Genomic DNA, 22,920 nt, shown 5'->3' on the forward strand with positions numbered 1-22,920 from the left:
GTTCCCTTTTCGGACTCACTCTTACAAACTCCAATAAGTCCCATGGGCTTCCCTCACAACTTCCAGCATTCTGAACAAATGTGTCTCACCTTATTACAATGGAAACACTTAGGCCTTCGAGTTTCACCTCCACCCTCAGTACCTTCCTTCCTGATCTGGGGAGGAGATCTCAAGGTATTCCCAGCTATCCATTCTTTACCCTATTTGATTTCTTTTCATTCTCCCACTTTCTATCCTTTTCAGATTTATGGAGTCAATGGGAAACTGTGGGAAACTCTCCGCTGGTTGGAGTCATACCTAGCACAAAGAAAGATGATTGTGGTTGTTGGAGGTCAATCACCTGAGTTCCAGGACATCACTGCAGGAGTTCCTCAGGGTAGTGTCCTGGGCCCAACAATTTTTAGCTGCTTCATCAATGACCTTCCTTCCACCATGAAGTCAGAAGTGGGGATGTTCGCTGATGATTGCACAATGTTCAGCATCATTCATGACTCATCAGACACAGAAGCAGCCCATGTCCAAATACAGAAAGGGCTGGACAATATCTAGGCTTGGACTGACAAGTGGCAAGTAACATTCACGCCACACAAGTGCCAGGCAAAGGTCATCTCCAACAAGAGAGAATCTAACCATCGCCCCTTGACATTCAATGGCATTACCATCACTGAATCCCCCACTATCAACATCCTGTGGGTTACCATTGACCAGAAACTGAACTGGACTAACCATATAAATACTGTGCCTACAAGAGCAGGTCAGAAGCTAGGAATCCTGCGGTGAGTAACTCACCTCCTGACTCCCCAGAGCCTGTCTATCATTTACAAGGCACAAGTCAGGAGTGTGATGGAAGACTCTCCACTTGCCTGGATGAGTGCAGCTCCAACAACAATCAAGAAACTTGACACCATCCAGGACAAAGCAGCCTGCTTGTTTTTGAAAGGGGTGCCATTCACTCCCTCTACCACCGACGCAGAGTAGCAGCAGTGTGCACCATCTACAAGATGCACTGCAGAAACCCACCAAGGCTCCTTAGACAGCACCTACCAAACCCATGACCACTGCCATCTAGAAGGACAAGGGCAGCAGATGCAAAGAAACACCACCACCTGGAAGTTCCCCTGCAAGTCACTCACTATCCTGACTTGGAAATATATCACCATTATATCACCACTGTCGCTGGGTCAAAATCCTGGAACTCCCTCCCTAACAGCACTGTGGGTGTACCCACACCACATGGACTGCAGTGGTTCAAGAAGGCAGCTCACCACCATCTTCTCAATGGCAACTTGGGATGGGCAATAAATGCTGGCCTAGCCAGCGACGCCCACATCCCGTGAAAAGTAAATTTTTTAAAAGTCACAGCTTCTCTCCTTTGCCACGATCAACGACCTGAGCACCCACCCCCTCTCCCCCACCGCTGCCCACAAATGCCAGAGGCCTGCTACTTGTTTTCCCTCTTGGTCACTGTCAAGGCATCTATTAGCCTGGCTGCCAGAAGATAAACAGTTGAAAAACTGTTAATGAGGTCCTGGCATTAGGCTCAGCAGGATATCCCTGTTCCTGGCCTAACCAGGGCTTTCTTGCACCAGCATGCTCCTCTGCTCTTTCCGTGCCAATGTCGAGCTTAAAGTCTCAGAGAAAGCTATTGGAAAAGGGCGGTTTTGTATCTGCACGAAGTTGCAACTACTGGCCACCAGGTAGTGCTGTAGAACATTTTCTCAACAAGAATACTGTTGGCCATGTTGGTCTCTATAGAGTAAAATGAGCAGCCAGTTAGGTAGCTCAATTTGTGAAGCTTTAAACTTTTTATTTAATACATTTAATTTTTCCCTCTTAAAGATGCCTTTCCACACATTTCAGGCATTTCACCAGTCTTTGTCTTTAGTCTGGCCCTTTAACCTTGCTTGCTGCTTCAATATATATAAATAGCACAATCTCCTCTTTGTGGAGATATATAAAACAAAAGGTGCATTTAGTAGCAATGTTAGCAGCAAAAGCAGTTTCTGAAGACAACGCAGAAGTAACTACACAGACACCATATAATGAGTAATGCTTATCCTTCTTATATCTCTGAAACCCTAATCTGAATGTTAACCCCTAGCCTGAACCAATAACCCCAAATGCTAACCCTAGCTTGAACACACTGACGCCCAATTCTAAGCTCAACCCTAACCTGAGTCAGGTGCATGATGTAGGAAGGTTGCAGCGCCAACATTCATTATGACATTGATGCAGTGCAGCTTCAAACAAAACACCCTGATCATTAAATGTCTTGAACTCCCCATTTTAAATAATTAATAGCCAAGATCTCCCTGTTCCAAATAAACAGACGTCATGATACCCACACATTAATTAAATTCCTGCTACTTAATGTCATATTATGAATTTTTGCCATGCACAACTTTCTGAGGTGGTTTTGTCACATTTCAGGGATATAAAAAATAACACAAATGGATATATAAAAATATTTCCTGCCTGTGCTTCACACCACTGGAGACTGACTAATACTGCCAAACATCTAACAGTACAAGCAGGGCCACCACACCAGTGAGAAATGAAATTGATTTAAAGTAATCTGCAGCTTTATGTAGTGAAAAGTGAATCTAAAGTCTTAACAGCTGATTGATAAAAGATGGTTATGACTAAAGTTATTATTAAGGCCATCCAGAGAATATAACAGAACTCTTGCAATGTATTCTTCTCCATGAAGTTACTGTAGCTGAAGTTTTTAAGAGTGGACCAATCCAAAGAGCTTTTTAAAATAAGCAAAGCATAAAAAAACATAAAGACAGCTGTGCTGTGGAAATCAGGTACTGCACTGAAATGTGATTGGACAAACATGATTTAATTCCATTAATTCATTGCATTGTAAATGCTCATGCACAGTAAGCAAATGTACAGGTGTTGGAGTCATCTGTATATCTTTAATGTATCAGCCATTTCAGGAAGGCTTTGAATTCGAGTTGACTTTGAATTGGATGTGCTCCAGGTGATATGTATTTTACTGGAATTTCCCAGCCCCCGACTGCTGTGGGTTTCATGGCAGCCGAGTGGGGGACAATACGGTGGGAGCTGAAAAATCGGTTTCCTGCTGACATAAAATGACAGTGGGAACGTGTGCTCCCACCCACAATATCATGCTGGTCAGGAAGATGTTTGGAACAACCTGGCGTGGACATGTCAGGACTCACCTGGAAGGCGGCCCGGGACAGCTTGGAGATCGGAAGGTGGAGGCCTCCAATAGCCGTGGACCCTAGAACGCCATGCGCAGCAATGGAGGGTAGAGCATCAACCACGTGGGCCTTCACCCTGCAGGAGATTCCAGGAGGCGGGCCTTCACCCTGCAGGAGATTCCAGGAGGCGGGCCTTCACCCTGCAGGAGATTCCAGGAGGCGGGCCTTCACCCTGCAGGAGATTCCAGGAGGCGGGCCTTCACCTTGCAGGAGATTCCAGGAGGCGGGCCTTCACCCTGCAGGAGATTCCAGGAGGCGGGCCTTCACCCTGCAGGAGATTCCAGGAGGCGGGCCTTCACCCTGCAGGAGATTCCAGGAGGCGGGCCTTCACCCTGCAGGAGATTCCAGGAGGCGGGCCTTCACCCTGCAGGAGATTCCAGGAGGCGGGCCTTCATCCTGCAGGAGATTCCAGGAGGCAGGCCTTCACCCTGCAGGAGATTCCAGGAGGCGGGCCTTCCCCCTGCAGGAGATTCCAGGAGGCGGGCCTTCCCCCTGCAGGAGATTCCAGGAGGCGGGCCTTCACGCTGCAGGAGACTCCAGGAGGCGGGCCTTCACCCTGCAGGAGATTCCAGGAGGCGGGCCTTCCCCCTGCAGGAGACTCCAGGAGGCGGGCCTTCATCCTGCAGGAGATTCCAGGAGGCGGGCCTTCACCCTGCAGGAGATTCCAGGAGGCGGGCCTTCACCCTGCAGGAGATTCCAGGAGGCGGGCCTTCACCCTGCAGGAGATTCCAGGAGGCGGGCCTTCACCCTGCAGGAGATTCCAGGAGGCGGGCCTTCACCCTGCAGGAGATTCCAGGAGGCGGGCCTTCACCCTGCAGGAGATTCCAGGAGGCGGGCCTTCACCCTGCAGGAGATTCCAGGAGGCGGGCCTTCACCCTGCAGGAGATTCCAGGAGGCGGGGTCTTCACACTGCAGGAGATTCCAGGAGGAGGATCTCCAGCTGAATGAGGTTCTGTTGGGTGGTGATAATCTGTGCTGGGTTAGATGAAGAAGAGAGGAATGAAGAGGTGGGGCGGGTGTGGAGGCCTAGAAGGGGGCAGGGGAGGTTGGGGGTTGGGGGGTAGGCGAAAGAGAGAGAAATGTGCAGGGTTCATGGAATGAGTGTGCTGGTATAGAGCGAGAAGATGGAAAGGGCTGTGATGGAGTGTGAGCAGGTGTGCAAGTGTGAACGGGCATGGTGGGGGGGGGGTGGGGATTGTGGTGTGAATGGGCATGGGGACTGGTGGGAAGAGTGGAAAGGGGTTTAGAGGGAGGGGTCTGTGGTGTCAACTGATGCGTCCAGGTGGGCATACTGAGGGCATTGTTGATAGGAAGGGATGGTGAAAGTTAAAGTGGGAGCCACTAGGGTGAGAGGGTGCGGGTTCAGAGATAACACATATAGGGGCCCTGAGGGTTGTCGGAGGGGATATGGAAGTAAATACAGATGTAAAGTGTGGGTCACGTGTGGAGGGGTAAAAGGTATTGGAGTGGACATCGAAGGTTACACCCACCATGGCTGCTCGCAATGATCCAGAGCATCGTGGTGGAGATCCTGAAAAGCTGCTTGGGAGTTGGGTCATTGGGGATGGGCAGAGATGCAAATCATGTCAACTGGACAATTGAAGGGGAACTGCAACCGGTCATATTGACAATGCTAGGCCATTGGGACAGGTGAGCGTGTGAAGGGGAAAGACTCTGTGCGTGGGAGACTTCTTGCACATGGGTCAAAGGGTCCTGGCAAATACCTTTTGCCTCCCTGCACATGCATGATTCTGGGAGACATAGTCCCAGCTTGGGGGGTTTCCCTGAAGCGGAGAACCGAGGCCTAGAGAGCCCCGGCTTACTTTGGATGTCCTGCTGTGGGGCATTTGCTCCCTCAGTGGTCAAAGGGGATGAAGCTGAAGGGGTCACAGGCAAGGGGAATTCTGAAGAGCCGGACACCCTCAGAGATTCCTGAGTGGAGATCCCAGGGGTGTCCAACAGCCGCTCCTCCCTCCTCAAGGGCCCCTGCCTGACTCCTTGAGGGAAAGGGGCGCCTGGAGGGAGATCGAGGTGCCTCGTCCCCATCTCGCGTAGCTACTGCAAAAGCTCACCCATGGCTAGTGATGGAGTGCAGGTCTGCACACATCTGTGGCACAAATTGAGCATTCCACTGGACCAGGTTCTTCATGGCGTTCGCCACCCTCCCCATGGAGACCTCGGTGCACGCATGTCAACACCACTTCATCAGCCAGCAGGCGGACAGACGCCTCCGCCTCATGTGCCACTCCATTGAGGGCACCCTCTGCCTAATGTTCCCCTGCTTCTTGCAGCTTCCTCAGCATCTCGTGCAGGGCCAATCCCAGCTCGTCATCCGACTTGGATGTTGCAGATGCTTCTTCCCCAGCAGTCCTCCAATAAGGATAAGGCTCACAGAAGCATGTCATTGGTGGTACTTCTTGGTACCCTCAGTGCCTGAGCCCCTTTCCATCCCGATCCCGCCCCCACCCCTACCATACCCCACCGCCCCTCCACCACCCCTACCACATCCAGCATCTGAGCTCTCTGTGTGGAAGGGTCAGGGACCCACAGTGGCCTTGCCACCTGCAAACTAGATGGACTGCAGTTGGGCTTTGAAACATCACCTTATCATGCTGAGTAGCTCTTTATTGCATGGGTTGCACGGATGGTGCCCTTACCACTAAAGTCCATGTTCCTGTGAGGTGAGTGTGAGCATTTGAGGGTTCACTTACCCTAGCAGGTCTTTCATCCGTTTGCAGCACTGCAGGGCAGTCCTCTGGTGGAGGCCCTGGGCACTGACTGCCTAGGAGACTTCCTCCCATGCAGGATTGGTCTGACGACTCGCCCTTCCATCCTTGGGGTAGAGGACGCCCCTCCTGGCCTCCCCTGCATTGAGCAGCACTTCAAGGGAAGCATCGCCGAATCTGGGGGCTGGAGCTCCCTGTGATCAGTGGGCCATCTCCTCCTTCAACAGTGGGTAAGTTGCCTTTTAAATATGGCACCTGGATATGAAGCAGGGTGTGCATCATCCAGCCTGCCCCGCCGCGCAGAATGTCGGGAAACCCCTGATTAAATAAATAATTAGGCCAGCATCGCATGATTTGACGCAAATTCCCACTGGCCTCCACGGCAGGAAACGGTCCCGGTTCCCACCCCTGCCATGGGACTTAGGCCCGGAATGGAAAATTCTGCCCAGTGCCAAAATTATTAAACTTATGTCAAATTACCTGCCACAAGAAGCGCATGCCCAAAAATGAACATGACTAAAATTCCAGCTATTTGTTATGTCAAATTTCCTGTGTTTGCAATGCAAATGGTGGCACATTCATCTCAGAGCAATTTTACAGAAAAGAACATCCTCCATCCAGCTAGATAGTTAAATTGAATTTAAATTTTTACTGAGAAAGTGAGGAGAAAGGTTAGGAGAAATTCCTTTACTCAGGATAGTCGTGGCAACAGATGCTTTTTCCTAGGGAGTGGTGAGGCAGAGAGCGTCGCTTCACTTAAGGGAAGGCTGAATAAATATTTGAAGCATTACAATAGTGACAGGACAAGGCAGTCAGAATAGTTTTGGATTGCTCTAGACTACATGGCTTCCTTCTATACTTTAAATTTTCATTACATAGATTTGATCAAAATTCAAATCAGGACAGGAAATTAAACACCTGGAAGAGGGAGAATTCAGTAGGATCAGGAAGTGAAGGGACTTGTACTTTGAAGAGATCTCATCAAAACTTACTTAAAGCTATAGAACCAGATGCAAGAGTTTAACTTCTGTTTGCTTTTAAATGATCTCACTGTCTGAAAATAAAATGTGCGTCTGATTTGCTCCTCTGACATTGCCTTCTTCAGACCAGATGAGTAGGCCTGGCATCCAAAAGCAAGCACTTTGAAACTGATTGTGGGCTTTCTGCCGTGGCGGCAAACACCTGGATAGAAAGGTGCTGTTCCAGGCTGACTGGTACAAGTCTGACAATCCCTAAAATAAATACCACCTTAGAATCAAAATAAATCCAAGGGAACTTACAGGGTTTCTTTTTTTTTTTAAAAATGGGGTATTTTGATTGTTGACAATCAGTCTTTTATACTGTTTGAAAAAAAATACAAAATCCTTCAGCTCAAATCCCATATATGTCAGAAACAATAAACAGAAGTATATACTTACTTTCCCTTGATTTTCTGCATGTTTTCTGACAGGATGTTATGGAGGTCAGTGGTCTTACATGACAGCTCAGCCAGCAGCTCACCAAAGTATCGCGGATCCAATTTCTCAATGTTATCACTTTCATAATCCATGGCACTCTTGATCTGGTGTCAGAAAATTTTCATTACCCAGTTGGTATGTAATTCAGAATAATAATTAAGTACTGCATTCAGCATGGAGAATAACTTGGAAGCAAATAAAAACAAAGGCCCAGATTTTGCAGTTCCCATAGCAGCGAATGCGTTGACTATGACTGAGAACCGGACCGGCACTCCAACTTTTGCCAAGTGCACGTGCACCAAAAACCCACGAGTTGCAGTTCGCCTCAATGGGCTCTAGAGGAGGATCTGATTGGTGTCCCGCTGAGCCATTCTGGAAAGCATCAGAGGCCTGTAACTCGACAATCTGAGCTGGCTGCCCACAAGTTACGCTGATTTTCACTCATTTTTTCAAAAAGCTGATATTAGCAGGCACAGAGTCTGCTTGAGAGATTCCACAGTATAAATTAACATGCCCCTTTACCTAAAGAACTCTGCACAAATACAACCAAACATGCAAAATATTTCCAAACAACAGGATATTTTGCAATGAGAACCTCCCAGTTTGTAGGAATTAATTTTGAAGGTTAATACTTAATTTTTTAAAAATACATTGAAAAGCGCTCTTTCAATGTAGCAAACTCTGCTACAGAACAGAGACACAATCACCAGATGATAGTTGTGCGAATTAGAAGACGATGTAGCCAATGGAAAACTATCCTTAAAATGAGTTTAAATATTTTGGATGCGCTCATACAATTTTGTACAACTGCCTCCTGAATGTACACTAATAATCCGGATGTACACTAAATGTACACTAATCCAGATTCAACCTCCTATGTTATCTCGGAAGAATGTCTGAGCCCAAGAGGCAGGGTTCTTCGTCTGACTTCTTCCATCACTCCAGCAGCCGTAGATGCTTTAAGAGTAGTAGTCAGAGCTGATGCTGAGTGATTACGGTTAACAGATGAGATACTCAGTGCCTCTAATTCTTTCTGCCATTCCCAGCTCTATATTTACAAGAGTCTGGGGAGAAAGGTGAATGTATTTCTCAGTAGTTTGTCTCTGGTTTATACGTAGACATGTTGTGAGTCTAAGCTACTCATGGTGAGCTGGTGTTCAGCATTTGCAAGCGGTGCCTAGGTTAAATAAACCCGTTCCAGCCACCTCTGTGAAGTCCCAGTGTCAATCGGTAACTGTAATTTATTCAAATAGAGCAACCATCAGCAAAGAACATTTATCAAAGCTTCATAAATTGATTACATCTGGGCAGACATCTGCCAGATTGTGGAAATCCAGCGTAGTTTGGATCTTAACATCCTTACAGTGGTGAGAGTGGAGGAAGAAGTTGAAATTCTCAGCTAAGGAACCAAATAAGTTTGTATTTCTTAGTGCAGTCTGTGGCAAACTTTGCCACTGACCCCAAAATCCGGGCCAAATTAACAGGAACAGCGACTGAACTAGGACAAATGCATAAGCACAGCTAGACTTGATGTAGCTATGGTAAGCATCTCCAATGACACAAGCTCATATTTCAAGCTTTACGAGTGCTGTTAGTGGGACTTGGTATGAGCTCCTGAGCTGTGCATAAGTGGAGAAAAAAGGGTGTAATTTTAAGAACTGGAGCCAGTGCAAACATTGTTATTTTACCACCAGCAGTAACCCATTGAACCCATTGTAACCCATTGAATTTAATGGATGGACAATTATAGACTGTGGGCCAATAATATCCTGCCCCAGGATCGTGCTTCATCTGCAGGGCCCTGATTATAGGATCAGCTTTAGTAATCTTATTCTTCATACATACTCAATTATGGAAGTCTCTGTTATTTCACCTGTGGTGATGGGAAAATTCACTTTCTCTGTATAAGCCATGTAGGGGACTGGTTTGGGAACATGTGTGGAGTGGAGATGGGGAAGTCCTGGGCAGCAATTACCACAACTATTCTTGTGGGATCCAGGAGAGAACCCCTAATTTCCTGCTTCCACAACAATAAGTTTTTTTTAAAAAAAAAACTTACCTTGGAGAGTCTTCACTTCGGGTCTGACTGCTTCTACTAAGCAGACTGACCACCCATTGGCTCTAAACATGCCTTTGGGGCCCTATTTGCATTTGGATATATTAGAATAAATTCATGAGGCCTCTGCCTCAATCAGGTGGGTGAGCGTCAGTCCCAGGACTCTAAGAAAGCTATTGGCGAAAAGAGAGCAACTCACTGGACCACTTTCATCTCAACTCCTATATCACCTGTTTTTGGAGTTGAATCATCAAAAAGGCAACTGATAATAAGATGAATGGAAACAGAACAGAGAAAATGGAGGGTGCTAGAAAAATACACTAACTGTGAATATCTCGTATTTTTAAGCTGCTTTTTCACTAAGATGTATGATATGTAGGAACAGAATATGGAAAAATATATACACAAAATCAATGCAGGCACTAGCATGTACAAATCATTGCATGGGAGGACAGCATGTCGGGGCATGACGACAGGGTGGGAAACTGTTAAGTTTGCCTGGGGCATGTCTTTTATCATTGTATTTTCTTCCAACTCATTGGTAAAATCAACTGTATTGTTAAAGAGTAGGCTGGCTTTACCATCAGGAACATCTCTGAATGCTCAAAACCACAACTCTGAATGCAACCTTCAATGGACTAGAGTTACAAATCAAGATAATTTAATTTTGGTCTGGTTCCCAGTTTCATGGGCTTGTTTTGTTTTCATTCCAGTTTAACCAAGCACCAATTCATTGATCTCAACTTCATTACCCAACTTATGAGACTTAAAAATAAGGTTAAAATATGTGGGATAGTACATTAACTGTCTGGAGTCGTCATCAGAACTGAGTGCTACGTTTTACCCTGGATTGCTTCATATTTTAAACTACTTAGTAATAAATTGATTGTTGATTTTAATATTCCATCCTAAGTGACTGCATTTCTGGATACGTTTGCCAACATTTGCTAAAATTCTTCAGTAGGTATTCTGTTAAACCAGATTGGTAACATTTCAACTGAGACATTTCCAAAGGTTAAGAACAAACTTACATACAATAACAATAAACAATCAAACAAATGGGCTGTATAGCACCAACATTTTCTACTTTGCTTTTATTTTGAGAAGCTTGGGTGAAGGGCGTTGACCTACAGCATCGGCCATAAACAAGGTTGAAAAGAATAAGGAGAGAAGGAAGGCAAAATCAAGAAGTAACTAGGTGCTATCGAGCTTGAATTTTAAAAGCCTTAAGATTGTATGAGAAAAGGAAGGCAAAGGTAAAAGAAGTTCACTGATTTTGCGGTAATCCTGCTAAAGGATGATTAGAAAGGACAATGAGTCATGGTTTCAGCACAGTGAAAATGAAGAGCATGTTTGTGCTGTTTAACATGAAGGAGAGAGGGAAGCTCAGGAGATCAATGATAAAATCGAAAGTCACACACAAATAAAAAGAGAATGAAAATCATGAAGGACTGAAGTGAGAAAAGGAACACCTAGTATACTTTCTTCTATCCTTTCCAATAGGTACGTCTGAGGAAATCCCCCGACATGGGAGTAGTATTCAATTCTGAGATAAACATAGGCTTTGTAGTGCAGTTTTTAGTTACATCTTTAATAGAAAAGACAATGTGGACCTCCATTTGAGGCCAGAAAGACCAAGCGTGAGCTCATCAAGAATAAGCAGCAGCTGTTGGTTGAACTTAAGATATGAAGAAACTGTTTTTGAGGAACTGCAATATTAAAAAAAGAGTTCTCGGGCTCTACTAAAGAGCACTGGGGTGACTGAGGCATTGCACTGCTAGAGGAATGAAGGTTATGTGAAGTAAGGGCACATCTTCAACCTCCCTTTCGATCCCAATATCCCTGAATGTGTCATAACTTCCCAGCTCTAAATCCACCTCTCCCTATTTGAATCCTTCCAGTCAGGTCTCCTCTCCTTTCACATCTGAAAAAAATTCTGGCCAAAGTCACCAAAAACATTATCTGTATCTGCAAAATTATCCTGTGTTGTCATCAAAATATTCTTGGCACTCAACAGTAAACCTCTACTCCACCTGTCCTCTGATTCTGGTCTACTAAACCCACTTCCTTCACAAAACATTCAATCATCTCTCAACCTTGTCTGTAAGGAATTTTATGCTATTTCTCTTCCTTAAAAAGGTGCTGAATAAATGCAATCGAAAGGAAATTGCTGATTTTGGAATTGAACCATCAAAAACGCAATGGACAATGAAGGTGAATGGAAACAGAACAGAGAAAATAGACAGTGCTAGAAAATTCCCAAATTGATGTAATTTAAATTATTAACTACAGAAAAGATAAGATAGTTTAACAGGAATTTGGATACCTCTGAACAAAGCCTTGATGAAAGTATTTAGAAGGGCAATTTGTTCAGAATTTCATAGTGCCCCTCAAAAGTGTACACAAAGTTTAATCTATTACAGCCATGTAGCCTTCCAGCACTGAACAATGACAAGTTTTATATTGCTTTTCCAGTGAAGGCCCCTCAACCTGTTAGGGAAGTACGTTTTACACTATCTGGAACTGAATGAAAAGAATTCCTAATCCTACTTCCCTAGGTCTGCAATGACCCAGGCTGGTTGGTCAATCATTAATGCTACATAGAATACTGTGAACCTGCCTGATTCAGTACTGATTACTGGGGCCATTCAGCAGCAGGTATGACATCTTGGTACCAACATCACTCCAGAGAAACCCATTGCCTATCTTCCTGATCAAGGGGAAGCACTAGTTGGACAAGCATAATAAAGGCAAGATAATCAATGGAACAGCAAAACCAAAACTTAGTTTTATAGATAAAGCTTCCAAAATTTCCAAGGTGATTCTTTTTCATTCCCCTTTTTTCAATAATCTTCTTTTCTTCCTTTTCTTATAAGCTTTAACTCTTTGCTGAGTTACAATGCCACACATGGTGGTCCCTTACCTAAGTGCCCAAGCTAGTATATCAAAGCTGTGGACGGAGCATCATGGTTGAGCTCAATCATGTCCATGTGCAAATTTCCAGCAGAAATAATGGGAGACAGAACGGGTGCATATAGATCTGTGGCTCAATAGGTAGCAGTGCCTCCAAGCTCCGGGTTCAAGTTCCACTCCAGGGGCAGAATTTAACCTTTGTACCTGGGTCTCACCCACCAGTTGAAAAATAGATGGGAATCCCACGTTGCCATGGTCAGGAAAGGCCAGAGGGAGTCAAGCACTCGTCAGGCACTTAACAGGTCAGCATCGGGTCTTCCCCATGATTCAGGAATAGAAACCCGGCCTGCTGAGAGCTGCCAGCCAATCATAGGCTCTCCACTGCTGGCAGCAGCACTCGGTGTGGTGCTGCCTTCCCAAGAATTGTTGGCCACAGAAGGTGCATTCACGATGCAGTTCAACAGGTTAATAATCAGTCTGTTAAACTTTCCAACACTTCTTCATTAATCCACAAAGGGAAAAGAGTGTGTGTGAAAATACAGAACAAATCAGGAACAATTCTCCCTACCTCTCCCATTCTAACCCAAGGCACAGGATTTAACTGTAATATCACTACTACAACTCTAGCTGAGATCAATGAACGCAACACGGATAGGGATCAAACCAAATTTGATGCTACCTTCACCTCAGCCTCTCTGCCTTAGGAGCTAAGGTTTGGGGGGAGTATGGGGGTGGAGTTGAGTGGTCGACAATTGGCAAGTTTACAACTTCCATTACATCAGAAACTACAAAGGGAAGATGGTCAGGCAGTCACAGGAAGGGCGAGAGGGATTATTTTTTCTCAGGGCTTCTCCAATGCCACTCAGTTTCATCCCATCTCACTTCTGATCGAACGTTTTTGTTACAAGAGATAATTTCTTGAATTCCTTTCATTATCCTTGTCAACAATCATTCAACAGTCCAAACGACCTCTGCAATGTTCCTAATGTCTTACATGTTATTTTATTCATTCTTGGGATGTGAGCATCACTAGCATAGCCAACATCTATTATCCATCCCCAGTTTCCCATAAGCAGCTGGTGGCGAGCTGCCTTCTTGAATGACTGTAGTCCATGTGATGTTAGTATACCCAGTGTTGTTAGGGAGGGAGTTTCAGGATTTTGACCCAGTGACAGAGAAGGAATAGCAATATAGTGTCAGGAAGAGCTATTAATGTATAGAATGTTATTGGAAATTTTTTTAATAAATAGAGGTTTAGTCTGTGTGCGTGTTAATTGGACTAAAGGCAGCTAGTCTGGGTGCTTTGATGTTTAGTAATTTTGAGATGTAAGGGTGCATTTGCATTTTGTTGAATAAAGCATTCAAGAAGGGGAGTGAAATCTTGCACCTAGCTAGGAGACACCAAACAATGTTTATATTATTAATAAAATCGGTACTGTGAAAGGGTTTTATTGTTAGAATAGGTGGAGTTCAAAGGGCCTGGTGATACAATGAGAATTTACATTCAAAGAGAAACGCTGGGTATAACAGAAAGCAGTTTTGTGTGTGCAGGTCAGAGGCATGTAAAATCAAAGCCTGTAAGCCTACAACTGTCTGTAAAGGAACCAAATTGACAGGAACTTCATTTTGAATTTGCAGGGTGAAAATGCTTTGCCTGGTGTCTGTTTAAGTCTATTGGCTATTGTTACCTTAGTGGAGATTAATTTGGGAATTTGTTGAAAAGTTATGATAGCAGTAATTTTTAGCCATGTGTTTGTGTTTAATTTGTTGTAAATTAATAAATGTTTCATTTAGTGTGATATAAAAACCTCTTGAGACTTGGTGGTCTTATTCCTGAATTTAAAGCTGCAACTCAAAACATACCTGTTGAAAATATAGGTTATGACAGTTGTTTAAATTTTCCTTCTGGGATTTTAAATAACTCAGCCTTTACCAACTGCTGTGTCATAACAGTAGTTCCAAGTCATATGTTGTATGATTTGAAGGAAAACGTGGAGGTGGTGGTGTTCCCATGCACCTACTGCTCTTGTTCTTCTAGATGGTAGCGATTGCAGGTTTAGAAGGTGCTGTTGAAGGAGTTTCGATGAGTTGCTGCAGTGTATCTTGTAGATGGTACACACTGCTGCCACTATGCACAGGTGGTGGAGAGAGTACATGTTTAAGTTAGTGGATGGGGTGCTGATCAAGACGGTTGCTTTGCCTTGGATGATGTTGAGTTTCTTGACTGTCATTGGAGTTGCACTTATGCAGGCAAGTGGAGAGTATTCCATCACACTCCTGACTTGTGTCTTTTACATGCTGGACAAGCTCTGGGGAGTCAGGAGGTGAATTGCTTACCACAGAACTGCAGCACAATATTTATATGACTGGTCCCGTTAAGCTTCTGATCAACAGCAATTGCCAGGATGTTGATGGAGGAGGATTCAGCAATGGTAATGCCATTCATTGTTACGAGGAGATGGTTAGAATGTCTCTTGTTAGGGATGGTCATTGCCTGTGCACTTCTGTGGCACAAATGTTGCTTGCCAGTTATCAGTCCAAGCCTGAATATTCTCCAGGTCTTGTTGCATATGGACACAGGGAGGGTAGTAGGTGGTAATTATTCTCATGAGTTCCTGTCCATCCAGCCTCCTAGTTTTTCAGAGCTCCTCATACCTCTAACACATGCTACTTCTCTCCCTGCCTTTAAAAATATACTCAAAATCTGCTTTTTGACCTTGGACTAATTCTAAAATTTTCTATTACTTGTTCCTTTATGCTTCTGTCATTCATCTCAGGACTTTTTGTCCATGGAAGGCACTATATGTATTTACAACAAGAATAGTGTTGTATTTGAGGCCTGCAGGCCTGCTCAGGCTCACATTTGGTCAGAGCTGCCCAACCAGTCTTTGACACTGTTACAAAAATGTACAACAGGGAGCTGTATTTCATGTGCCTGCAATAGATATTCTTCCTTTGTAATGGTGCATGAAACCAAAGAAGTGTACACTTACTTTTGAGTATTTACTTTAATATCCCATCAGTTAATCAAAAATAATGTTTCAGATTCAGCAATCAGAAAAAGGTTAATAACTGGCTACCTAATAAACAACATGGATAGCAAATAACTGCTGAAGTAAACTTCATCAATACATTCTAGAAAAGGAATGAAAACAGGTTCTTTAAACACGCTGTATCATATGGTTTGGAAGGTCTTTCTTTATCTCTACTTTCTTGTGCACCAAAAGAGGAACAAGTTCAGAATGATGTTTGATGTAGAAGTGATTGTTTGCTCATTCCCCATTGTTTCCTATAAACTTGCTGAAAAACATACCAGCACAACACTTAAAAAGAAAATGTATAGTAAATGGTTTGTCACCTGATCAAAATAAGTACAGCATTTTTTAAAATACAAAAATCAATTTTGGTTAAAACATTTTCAACACGCCTTGTTCCTGACATTTTAGATGTCTGTAACAAACAAGTTCTGACCAGTCAGTCAAGATCCTAGCTAAAGAATATGCAAAATCAGCAAAAGGCATCGCCTTTGATTTACTGTTAAATGTTTCAACCTTTTCAACAGATGGTGCTGTCAAACAGCGCTATGTAGGAAAATGGTACATCAGTACAACTTGACAGAAACAACATGATTCATGAGCAAAGCAGACAGAGTTTTACTGAATGTATGATTTCTTTTAAGCCTTCATGGGATGTTGCTCATCCCTAATCGCACTTGAGAATTCATCCAAATTATCTTATAATTCAAATTTTTTGATGCAAAAACACTTTCCATTATCAGGAGTACACAAATTAAAGTATAAAAAGGGATCTATATACAAAAGATATGGAAAAAATAAGGCTGAAGCATTTGCTACAATCTTCAGCCAGAAGTGCCTAATGGATGATCCATCTCAGCCTCCTCCGGAGGTCCCCAGCATCACAGATGCCATTCTTTAGCCAATTCGATTCATTTCGCATAATATCAAGAAATGGCTGAAGGCACTGGATACTGCAAAGGCTATGGGCCCTGACAATATTCTGGCAATTGTACTGAAGACTTGTGCTCCAGAACTTGCCGTGCCCCTAGCCAAGCTGTTCAAGTACAGCTACAACACTGGCATCTACCTGGCTATGTGGAAAATTGCCTAGGTATGTCCTGCACACAAAAAACAGGACAAATCCAACCCGGCTAATTACTGCCCCATCAGTCTATTCTCGATCATCAGTAAAGTAATGGAAGGGGTCATCAACAGTGCTGTCAAGCGGCACTTGCTTAGCGATGACCTGCTCACTGACGCCCAGTTTAGGTTCTGCCAGGGCCACTCAGCTCCTGACCTCATTACAGCCTTAGATCAAACATAGACAAAAGAGCTGAACTCCCGAAGTGAGATGAGAGTGACTGCCCTTGACATCAAGGCCGCATTCGGCCAAGTGTAGCATCAAGGAATCTGAGCAAAACTGAGTCAATGAGAATCGGGGGAAAACTCTCCACTGGTTGGAGTCATACTTAGCACAAATGAAAATGGTTGTGGTTGTTGGCGGTCAATCATCCCAGCTCCAGGACATCACTGCAGGAGTTCTTCAGAATAGTGTCCTGGGCCCAACTATCTTCAGCTGTTCCATCAATGACCTTCCTTCCATCATAAAGTCAGAAGTGGGGATTTTCGCTAATGATTGCACAATGTTCAGTACCTTTCTCGACTCCTCAGATAATGAAGCAGTCCATGTCCATGTGCAGCAAGACCTGGACAATATGCAGGCTTGGGCTGACAAGTGATAAGTAACATTCACGCCACACAAGTGCCAGGCAATGACCATCTCCAACAAAAGAGAATCCAACCATCACCCCTTGACATTCAATGGCATTGCCATCACTGAATCCCCCATTATGAACATCCTGGGTATTACCATTGACCAGAAACTGAACTGGACTAGCCATATAAATACTGTGGCTACAAAAGCAGGTCAGAGGCTAGGAATCGTGCGACAATTAACTCACCTCCTGACTCCCCAAAGCCTGTCCACCATCTACAAGACACAAGTCAGGAGTGTGATGGAATACTCCCCACTTGCCTGGATGAGCACAGCTCCCACAACACTCAAGAAGCTTGACACCATCCAGGACAAAGCAGCCTGCTTGATTAGCACCACATCCACAAACATTCACTCTCTCCACCAACGACACACAATAGCAGCAGTGTGTACCATCTACAAGATGCACTGCAGGAATTCACCAAGCCTCCTTAGACAACACCTTCCAAACCCACGACCACTATAATTGAGAAGGACAAGGGCAGCAGATACATGGGAACATCACCACCTGGAAGTTCTCCTCCAAGTCACTCACCATCCTGACTTGGAAATATATTGCCGTTCCTTCACTATCGCTGGGTCAAAATCCTGGAGCTCACACCCACGGTGCTGTTAGGGAGGAGGATCTACACCATATGGACTGCAGCGGTTCAAGAAGGCAGCTCACCACCACCTTCTCAAGGGCAATTAGGAATGGGCAATAAATGTTGGCCCAGACAGCGAAGCCCACATCCCATGAATGGATAAAAAAAAATACAAAAACATCTATGCCTGCATTTATACTAGAAACACCTGAGTATCATTTGCTCCTGGCTCTCAATCTGTACTGCAAAAGGAATAACATAATTGATAAGATGCCACCAACGTAACGAAACGTGCCAAGGTGTTTCACAGGAGCATTATAAAATGAAGTATTGCACTGAGTCACATAAGGAGCTATTAGATCAGATAACCTAAAGCTTAGCCAAAGATGGCAGTTTTTAAGGAATGTCTTAAAAGAGGAAAGCGAGGTAGAGAGGTGGAGAGGTCTGGGGAGGGTATTCCAGAACTTGGAACCAGGGCAACTGAAGGCTCAGCCACAAATGGTGAAGTGGTTATAATTGGGAATGCACAAGAGACCAGGATTAGAGGAGCACAGTTATCTCCAAGGATTGTGGGGCTGGAGGAGAATACAGAGATAGGGAAAGGAAAAGGCCTGGAGGGATTCGAAAACAAGGATAAGAATGAAAGAATTGGACTTCATCAATTCTTCAAACAACTTTGTACCTCTGCTTTCCAAATTGTCCTACATTTTCCTATTTAGCTATAAATGATAAAATAAAATCAAGGGGAGAATTTTCCCCCCGTCAGGGAGGTTGTGCGGGAGCGGGCCTGGACCCGATGGGTGCCCCCAATCAGAACCGTGCCGCCATTTTATGTGGGCAGGCCAATTAAGGCCCGCCCAGCATGACGCGCACCCGGAAGCGCAGTGCCCTCCCTGGGCGGGTGGGTGGGAGGTGTTCCCTGAGTCGGGTGTACACTCACCCGACGTCGCCCCACTCGCCAAGCCGAAAATTCTTCCCTAAGGTACTTTCTCAAAGTAAGTACACATAAATGCAGCTTTAATAGGGGGTCTGAATTTCCTGGTGACCTACAATGCTAGGTTCATTTACTTTCAGCACATATTGTCTCATCCAGATATGAATCACCAACGAACATTATTTTTATTGGAAATAGTGCAAGCAGTAAAGTATTCATCCCAATAACTGAAGCAAGATGAATAGTGGGAGCCTGCCTGGGAGAGAGGGGATAGGGAGAAGAAACTAAGTGTCTTTTTTTCACCCTAACCAAAACAGGCTTGCATTCTTCACAGAAAGATTTGTTTTGACTCCAAGAATTAGAGAATAATGCAAACTATGGAATGATGACATAACCAGAACTAAAAAGACTTGCCAATAGCAAATACCACTTAAAGGCATCCGTGTAAAGACCATCTATGTAAAAGCCAATAATTGTAACCTTGGTTTTAGGACTTAGCTCTTGAAATCTAGTTTTTATGTAATGCATCTGAGCTGCTATTGAAATATTGCTAAGGAAATGTCAACTATGTTCACATTCATCAAGCTAAATAGTACTCATAACCAGGCCTTTGATTTTCAAAGTAATTTTTAGTTGCTTACAAGATATAGTAAGTTATCATTAACTCAACTAAATACCTATCACAATTAGAGAATAGACCACGTCTGGTGAATGTTCCTGAATTATAAGTGTTCTGTAAGGAATGGACATAATAGTTACAATTACGCAAAAAGGTTATGTGTGATGTGCTGCTTCACCTAATGTACTCTAGGGTTTTTAAAGTTCACCTCATCTTGTTTTACATCAATATCCTTTATTCAAAGCAAATTCAATTAAGTTATTTAAAAACACCACAATTAATCATTTTGGACATAACTAAAAATGCTTGCACAAGACCACAGCAGAAGCATCTGTTCCTTTAAAGAGTGTTCACAACAAGATAATGTTGCAGTTCATAAATGTTTCAAAAAGCTAACTGCCAGCAGCTAGAAGGCATGAATGAAAACCACACCTCCCAAATTACATCATCCTGGGTTAATTAAACCAGAACATTGTTTTGCAACTTAAGATTGCTATTACAAAAACAAAATCCTGCAGATGCTGTAAATCTGAAATAGACAAAAGGAGGTGGAGACCTCAATAGGTCAGGCAACATCTGTGAAGTGAGGAACAGATAATGGGATGGATTTTCGCCATCAAGACTGGAGGCTCAAGTCAGAAACTCTCCCGACTTGTCAGAGCTGTCTCCGTGGAAATGACCCCCGCATACATGGTTTTCATTCTGGGGGCAGAATGATTGAGTCAGCAGTCCGGAAGCAGTCTGCAGTCAGATACAGAGGTGAGTAAGTGCTGAGGCAAGCTAGTTAGAAGGTCCACCTCGGTTGTCTGAGACTTTGGCCCAATTGTATAAAAGGTTGTTACGGCCTGTAGCCCTCAACAATCCCCCGGCCCACCCCCATGCCCCCTCATACCCCATATGCCCATTCCAACCCCATGTTCCCTTATACCCCCATGCCCCCTCCATACCCACTCACCCATGATGAACAGAACTCAGGAGCCATGTGGAGATGAAAAAGAATTAAACTTCCAACAATTTAAGAGAACTCTCACCTCATATACACTTGATACTAAAAGAAAACTCTCATTCATGAAGCCCATTCAAAAGTTTTAAATCCCAAGTGGTCAATCTGATGTAAAAACAAACTTCTATTTGCTAACATCAATCCTTCAATAGCCTCTTAAAACTGTCAATCAAAATGTGGCCTTATCCCTTCTGCTGAGATAAGTGGTTTTTCAACATTTGAAACTCAGCCAAGAATTTTTGAATGGCTCAGCTGTAATAACAGCCTTTGGAAAATGTCAACAATGAATTCTATTGAAACTGGAGAAACAGAAGGTTAATGGTTTTTCTAAGCTGCGCCAGATTGCCTGCTAATCAATTTACTCAAGCAGCAGGTATCTGCTTTTTTACTCTGACAGCTGCAGCCTTTTTTTTCATTTTTAAATGGCTAGGGATTTAAACTACTTGAGATCATGACAGTTAAACAGGCCTTATCCACCCTTAAAAAGTGTTTACACCTCTTCCATAAATTCCTGACTCCCACACTGCATATTAAGGCTCTTGGAACAGTGAAAATAGGGTCTTTTCCATCTCAGCACTAATTTCAAATGGCCCTGTTGAGTATGGGTTTCCCGCCTTTGTGATTCATGTCCTACCCCCTTTCTCCTACCAGCAAAAATGGGATCTGCTGGAAACAGGGACGGGACTTCAACATTCAGGTCCCACCTGCCATTTTTAAAGGTGTCCAAGTCGGAATGACTCAATGAAAATCCAGCCTAATGTTTCAGGTCAATGCCCTTTCACCAGAACATGTGTCTAGCATTTTCTTTTCATATTTACGTGTTATTTACAGCTTTACACGGGAACATTCCCATACAATTAATTTCACATGGCATCAACTCATTAACCAATTTTTTTTTTTAAATTAAACTATTTGTAATTCAATTTGCTTTTTGTTAAAATATTTCTAATGAAACAGAAAGAAGTTTTCTCAGCAAAGAGCTCCAATTTTTGTTCAACAGTTGAAGTAAATAAAATGTCAACATATTTGCTTTTACTGAGAATACAGAAGAAAAAGGTAGCTTCATAGTTTCTCTCAAATATTCGGGGTCATTTTCAACTTCACTGCCCTCAATCTTTTTTACAACATCAAATCTGTTTGGCATCTTTTCCAGGAAACCCATTTAAGACAGAAAATCATGAACAATTTGCAGGTGTACATGTAAACTCCATTTATCTTTCCCTCAAGACTGATTTTCTCCCTATTCTCGGACTGAAGAAATTGACTCCTAACTAGGTATGGTTCCACAGATGTCACACATTCAAATGTACCTTGCCCTAATGGTCATAAGTCACATCAAAGCCTCAACTGTGAATCCAAGCTGAGCTTAATTCTGTCCTTATCTGGTGTCTATATATTTGCACTCGGAGTAGAAGTCACCGGATCACAATTAGAGAAAATAATTCCGACATAACCTGGGGTCACTTAGATCAATAGTAGCACTCCACCTGCTGTCGTCAACGAAGTCAGCCAACTTAGTACAAGCCGGGTACTTTCCTCGTCTGCAGCTTTCCACTAGATAAACTCGTAAACTAACAGGGAACAGGATATTATTACTGAACTAAATCCAATATGTTAATTCATATTGCATTGTTTTTGTACAGATATGTAATCAGGTACTAATGCCTCAAGTTGTCAAAAGAGATATCACATAGCATAAAAAGGGTGGAGCTTGAATGATGCATTTCATATTATTAAAGCCAAATAATATCCAAATGGGACTGAGTTCATTATTTGGCTGAAACATCAACTTGGCTTGAATTTGACTAGAAAGCTTAGCTTAGCCACATCCAAGCTTTAATTAATTTAGATGTATTATTTGTTGAAAATTGATGATTGATCCTACAGCAATTACAATTATGCTCATTTTAGTCAGATGTTGTGCTCCATGGGGTGTGGAATTAACATCTTAATAGAGGATCCAATTACCGTGTAGTTTAATCTACAAAACAATAAATTATGTGAGCTCATTGGTCAGAATTTAACGAAGGATTCACAAATCTGGTCAGCAGACCTGGAAGTTGGAAGGGGCCGGCCAAGTGTAATCATGCAGTGGCCGGCCTATTAGCTGAAGTGACATGCAGGACCAGTCCAATTACATGACAGATTCAGCTTGGGAATGTCAGCATTAGCTGACAGTGTTTCATTGTGCATTTCCTTCAACATTCATAGGTGCAGCAGGACTTTGTTTTGAACCCAGGTTTCTAACATTCCCCATTACCGAGTGGTAGAAGTCAAGGTGTTGACCCTGCTCTGGATCTTCTCAGATCTGCCTGCTCCTCAGGTGTGAACTTCTTTTATGAAGCTCTGCTCCTCAGCTCCTCAGAGCTGCCCCTCTCTCCTCAATAGATTTTTGCTCATCTCTCTCCACTGTCCTGGACTTGACCTTCATAGGAGTCACATCAATTTTCAGTGTGAGTCAGAGAAGCCAGCTGAAAACCACCAGCTCTCACGGTCAGGTTACCAAAGGCACAGGAGACCCCTGCACCTCCCACTTAATTTGAAAGGCTTCATTTAATTCGGGTGAGAGTCACACAATTTACCTTAACAAGCTTCACAAGTGTC

General features: G+C 43.6%; 1 protein-coding gene across 1 annotated transcript in view; it reads right to left on the reverse strand.

Annotated features, from left to right (window-relative positions):
- The window catches only part of pof1b (POF1B actin binding protein), a 96,535-nt gene that overhangs the window by 36,464 nt on the left and 37,151 nt on the right, over window positions 1-22,920 (reverse strand). Inside the window, exon 6 of the mRNA XM_078547216.1 lies at window positions 7,378-7,520. Within this exon, the coding sequence (XP_078403342.1) occupies window positions 7,378-7,520 (143 nt within the window). The remainder of the gene's footprint in view (window positions 1-7,377; window positions 7,521-22,920) is intronic.

The sequence above is a fragment of the Cetorhinus maximus genome, chromosome 8 (genome assembly GCF_964194155.1).
Source record: "Cetorhinus maximus chromosome 8, sCetMax3.hap1.1, whole genome shotgun sequence".
NCBI classification, from domain to species: domain Eukaryota; kingdom Metazoa; phylum Chordata; class Chondrichthyes; order Lamniformes; family Cetorhinidae; genus Cetorhinus; species Cetorhinus maximus.